The 6,000-nt window shown below is 45.5% G+C and overlaps 1 protein-coding gene across 1 annotated transcript in view; it reads right to left on the reverse strand.

Annotated features, from left to right (window-relative positions):
• SCCPDH (saccharopine dehydrogenase (putative)) overlaps nucleotides 1–4,845 on the reverse strand; it is a 30,011-nt gene extending 25,166 nt beyond the window's left edge. Inside the window, exons 1-2 of the mRNA XM_027564662.1 lie at nucleotides 4,510–4,845; nucleotides 2,284–2,396 (exon numbers count right to left, since the gene is read on the reverse strand). Coding sequence (XP_027420463.1) covers nucleotides 2,284–2,396; nucleotides 4,510–4,699 — 303 coding nt within the window. The 5' untranslated portion in view covers nucleotides 4,700–4,845. The remainder of the gene's footprint in view (nucleotides 1–2,283; nucleotides 2,397–4,509) is intronic.
• Nucleotides 4,846–6,000: the final 1,155 nt, after the last annotated feature.

Here is a 6,000-nt window from a genome sequence, read left to right on the forward strand (position 1 = left end):
TAAGGCTTAAGCTCTGAGGCCTCTGGCCTCACAGGAGGATAAAAAGCTGTGGGGTGGGGGAGGGGGGCTAGGAAAGGGCAAGAATTTAGAAACTAAATGAAGAAAGGAAAAAGTGATCAACTGGAACAAATGCTGAGAGGCTTGACTAAGAAGAGCAACGGGAACTGACAACTGGATCTGACAGGACAGGGATGTCGGCAGAGTAGTCTCATTGAAGGCCTAAGGATAAAAGCCTGACGAGACTAGAGAGACGAGAAGGTGAGGAAGAGGAGACAATGAGTAAAGAGAAGTCTTTCAAGAAGTTTTGCTAAAAAACAGGCACAGAAAAATGTGAGTAGTTAGAAGGGTATATAGAACTAAGGAAAGTTTTTCTATAAATGAGAGATATAATCCCACATTTGTCTGTTGAGAGGAATAATCCATCACGATGGAAAATTTGATGATAACAAGAACATATGTAACTATAAACCTATAACTATAAAGTCTTTGAATATGGTGCCCAACAGAAGCAGGGGCAGTTTTTCCTCATAAAAGGAGGTAAGGCAAAGTCATGGTATAATGCAGCAAGTAGGTAGTATAAATTCTCCTGACAGGCAGGGAGAGAAGGAGGGAGAAAGGGAAGGAGAAAGAAAGAAAGAGACAAAGAAAGGAAGAAAGTTACCAGGTAAGAGTGAGAAAAAAGGAAAAATGGAATAGGATGTCAAAAGTATGAGAAAAATGAAGTTATAAAACTGTTGCTTCAGAGAACAGAAGAGAAAATAGCCTAGGGAAATAGAACTGCTGGAAATACTGAGACTGTACATGAGGTTTGTAATCACACATTTTAAGCGGGACCAGTCAGCATCATGATGGATTTTTCTCCAGCCACGCTGGGTTACACATGTTCAGGTAAAGAGTAAGCAGGGAGCTGGAACAATCAGGGCTCAGGTCTTTCCAGAGTATGGGGAAGGAGGGACAAGTTGGTTGAGGATGTATATAAGACAGTGATTCAAGCAACAAACCACAGAGCCACATTCTAAGCTAATTAAGAACAAAATAAATTGAAATAAACAATAGAAATATATTTTATTTTATGACAAAAAATTTCTGGTTTCATTTAACAAAATTATGAACAATTTCCTAAATGCTTTGACAATTAGGACTGCTTCCTCAGATCAGTAAATGTCATCAACATTCACCGTGTTACACAGACAAGTATCTCTTTCTCATCCAGGCCAACAGCAGCAGCTAGAGGTTCTCTTGTCAAAATACCTGGACCCAAGCACTTCCCTCCCCCTCTAACACTCCTACTCTGTCCTTGGCTTGCTTGCATCATTCTATTCTTGGTTCCCTACCATCTATTTTTCCTCTCAGAAGCCAAAGAATTTCAAAACCGTAAATCAAATTATGTCAACCTGCTTTCAACCGTTCAATAACTCTGTCATATTTAGAAGAAAAATCCAAACCCCAACCTTGACCTTTCAGACCTAACCACCTAGCTCCTGGGTATCTCTCCAATCTAACTCCCCACCTCTCTGCCCTGTTCATGCCCAACTACACTGGCCTCTCTCACACTCCTCCATCTCTCCAAGAACATGCTCATCTCACGACCTTTGTATTTGCTCTTCCCTGCAATCCCCTACCCTCCAATACACACACGGTTTATTCCCTCACTGCATTCAGGTCTCTCTGCAAAGTTCCTATAGAGACTTTCCCTGACCATCCACCCAATAGAGACTGGTGTGCCAATCTTTTTCTCTCTCTTCCCTGTTGTATTTTTCTTTAAAGCACCTGTCACTTACCCACTATTATAACATTATTTTTCTGTCTCCTCACTGGACCATCAGCTCCATGAGAGATTTTCTGTGTATTTTCTATATATATATTTCAATAAATATTTATTGAATAAATGAATGAGTCCTTTTAAAATATCTTTCTTTGTACATGCATTAACATATACACTGGTACAGCAGTACACAATGCAATTTTAAAAATAAATAAAAAGCAGATTGTGGCTACATGCTCACTTTTTTAGTTAAGGGGTATATAGCACACAACAATTATAGTTGTAGCCACTAAATAAAACAGCAACATTCCTAGAGTCTAGTGTCACTCTCTCTTTCAGGAGACTTTGGTCATATTCATTTGCTTCTCGTGAGAAGTAAAAACTCCTCGTAAGGGGTTAATGTCCTGAATCAATTCTTCTGTTCCTTGCCCTTATGTTTCTCTGGAATACAAAATACCAGATTCTGCTAGAAATGAATAGATTTTTTGTTCTGATACAAAGAAGGGCAGATTACTTACTGGGCCTACACAGTTGAGGACAACTGTTGCCTGTTTAGCCATTTCATCAAGTGAGGCTGGATTAGTGATATCACAAATTATTATTCCAACTTCAGATGACAGTGTCGGTCTTCCTGAAATAAAGAATAAATCGTTTTAGGCAAATCCCAATACAGTATTAGATCTCCCAGATCCTCCTTTCATAATAACCAGTGATGGAAAATGTACTAAGAGCTAATTCTTCCTCTCAAACAAAAGATAAAACTGTTTTTAACCAGGTAATTTTAAAAAGGGAAAAGACTATGAGGAAAATGGAGTTCATACGAAGGGTTAATAAAACACGTTGCTGTTGTTTAGTTCCTAAGTTGTGTCTGACTCTTTGCAACCCCAGGGACTATAGGCTACCAGGCTCCTCTGTCCATGGGATTTCCCAGGCAAGAATACTGGAGTGGGTTGCCAGTTCCTTCTCCAGGGGATATTCCAGATTCAGGGATCGAACCCTGTCTGCTGCACTGCAGGGATTCTTTACCACTGAGCCACTGGGGAAGCTCCCTAATAAAACAACTTATTAACGTTTAAAAGAAAATCTAACATAAGGAATGTGTAAATGACAACTCTATGTAAAATGCCAATTTTACAAGTTTTCAGAAGATGATTTTCCTGACTTCCTCTGCAGGAAGAATTATAAATGTAGTTTCTAATCTTCCCTTAGCTCAGTCATGTCTGACTCTTTGCGACCCTATGGACAGTAGCCTATCAGGCTCCGCCGTCCATGGGATTTTCCAGGCAAGAATACTGGAGTGGTTTGCCATTTCCTTCTCCAGGGGATCTTCCCAACCCAGGGATCGAACCCGGGTCTCCTGCACTGCAGACAGATGCTTTACCGTCTGAGCCACCAGGGAAGCCTATTAAATAAACTACATATGATAAAATTATAAGGTGGAGGGGAGTTAACATTAACATAATGAAATAAAAGAGGATTGACGTGTAAAACACAGTCTAGGGAAGAACATTCAGGTTTATAATAAGGAAATAATTGGAATAAACTGAATCAATAGAGTAGGAAGGTTTCATGGGTCAAGGTGTATTCCCTGCAGTAACTTGATGTGTGCATTATAAATGGTAGCCAACTAGGCTGTATCCGTACCATCTTCTTGAACAAAAAAAAAAAAGGAGGAATTTTTAAAAGGAAATTTTAATAATGAAAGTATTTCTTCTGGAAAAGTAAAGAAAGACCAGAAAGCTCTTTGGGAAAGATTCTGTACTTGGTAGTGGTAGCAGGAGAGTTGTAGAAGAGTCAGCCTACATGCTATCTCCTGTACAAATCACAAACAAAATAGGTTCCAAATTCCCACCATAACAGGACTCTGTGTAGAATTAGAAGGAAGTGAGATGAAGCTTAAACAGAAGAATGAAGAATATCCAGAACTCTAACAGGTGCTATTTGTCTGTATGAAGGGGCAGTAGGGTGGAAAATTAGTTAAAAACAACTGACTCCTCACCTAAAGGTCTCCCTGCAATCCGAGGGCCATGATATTAGGGTGTTTGTGTGTATGTGACTCTCTCCTCCTCATCTGAATCCCAGCATTTAGAATAGGACCTGACATTTAAAAGACCACTCAATAAAAAAATGTTTCAATGAATGCAGAAGGAGTAAGTAAACGCCCAAAACAAAACCACACCAAAAAAATTGGGGAAGGTTTAATAGAGGGACTGCTGGAGAATTCTTACAAGCAAAAATGAAATTAAAAATTAAAGCCACAACAATGTTATCATTAAAAGTCCTAAGCTTTCTCTCCCATTTCCAAAACCCGGCAAAGAGAGTACAAACAATGCTGAAGAAGCCAGTGCTCTACCGTTCTATCCGATCAAGTATCTAGAACTTCCAGCCCTGCAACCCTGGAAACAGGGTACAAGGTACCCCTGGCTCTAGAGGGGGAGGGAGCAGAATGGAAAAATTAAAGTTCCTGTTTCGCCAGCGGGGATTCCGTAAGGGAGAAAATGAAGGGGGGATTTCTCTCTTTTTGTTTTAGTAAATGGGGAAAAGCTCTGACACCATGTGAAGCATCGCTCTCTTCTTCCTGACCTCTAGCAGGTTTGGGAACCTCGAGGGGCACCCAAGGGAGAGAAGCGCTCATTTAAGGCGACGGGAACCCCTCAGCCGGGAAAAGGGGGCTCGTGGGGGTGAGAGCCGCGGCGGCGGGGCCGAGCCCGAGGTCCCGGGGCGTCCCAGCCTGCCCCCTTTACCCAGCTTCATGGCAGCCCTCTCCAGCACTCGCAGCAGCTTCTCCCGGGAACGGCCCGCCACGGCCCAGGGCAGATGGGAAGTCCGCTCCGGGGACACCTGCTCCCGCGCCACCTCCTCGGTCACGAACTGGCCGGTAAAGCCAGAGGCGCCGAACACCACCAGGTGAAAAGGCCTCTGCTGGGTCGCCATGACGAACCCACAGCGATGCAAGACCCGGGGCGGGCTGAGCCCACGGCGCCTGCGCCTCAAGCTGCTACCACAGTACCGGGCGCAGCAACCGACTCCGCCGCGGCCGCTGCGGTCTCAGCCGCCTGCGCGCCGCGCTCCCTAAGTCTCGCGCGCGCAGCCTCTCCACAGCCACGCCCACGGCCCCGCCCACGCCGTGGGGTGCCCAGGGGCTGCCACGCCCACTCCTCGCGTGTGTTCGCTGCCCGCGAGGGTTTTGTGTTTCCCAAGCTTCCCAGGTTGGCGGGAGCAGACGGTGGCTATCCTCCGACCTGTCGATGGTCTGGCACAGCTCTGACCCCCTTAGGTGTCGCATCTTTTCGCTCTTCCGTAGGCTGGAGGGGCGGCGGCTGCAGCCAGTTATTCCTTTTTTTTTTTTTTTTTGGCGAGAGGATGCTGCTCAAAGCGAGAGTTTGCGAAAACCTGATGGACTGCAAGGAGATCCAACCAGTCCATTCTGAAGGACATCAGCCCTTGGTGTTCTTTGGAAGGAATGAGGCTAAAGCTGAAACTCCAGTACTTTGGCCACCTCATGACTCATTGGAAAAGACTCTGATGCTGGGAGGGATTGCGGGGAGGAGAGGAAGGGGACGACAGAGGATGAGATGGCTGGATGGCATCACCGACTCGATGGACGTGAGTTTGAACTCCGGGAGATGGTGATGGACAGGGAGGCCTGGTGTGCTGCGATTCATGGGGTCGCAAAGAGTCGGACACTACTGAGCGACTGAACTGAACTGAACTGATGGATGGGAACTCTGCCCACGCCAAAAACCCTTATCTTTTTGTTTGTTTGGTTACAAAGCACATTACCTAGAGAGTGTCTACTGAGCCAGGTGGAAGTGGAGGGTGGACATGATATCTATGTCCCCCTCCCAGGGCCGACTCTGCAGCGCCCTCTGACCAGGCTCCGCCTCCACCGTCTGAGTGCCCTCCGGTCACCTCAGGGACCCTCCTTGGTAATGCAGAACACAGTTAATGGTGAAGCTCCGCTTAATAAGGACTATAGTCCAGGACACCGCCTCTCAGATGCCTCTGAGGAGCTATTCTGAAGAGGTGGGGAGAGGTCAGTATATATGGGACTTTAGTGAAGGGGAAACAAGCACACATTTTGCCAGAAGGTTGTTGCTACTTCGGAGGCAGAGGTGTCTCCGTTAATGATTTTAGTGCTTTGCTGCTGCTGCTGCTGCTAAGTCGCTTCAGTCGTGTCCGACTCTGTGTGATCCCACAGACGGCAGCCCACCAGGCTCCGCCGTCCCTGGGAT

Source organism: Bos indicus x Bos taurus, chromosome 16, assembly GCF_003369695.1.
Source record: "Bos indicus x Bos taurus breed Angus x Brahman F1 hybrid chromosome 16, Bos_hybrid_MaternalHap_v2.0, whole genome shotgun sequence".
NCBI classification, from domain to species: domain Eukaryota; kingdom Metazoa; phylum Chordata; class Mammalia; order Artiodactyla; family Bovidae; genus Bos; species Bos indicus x Bos taurus.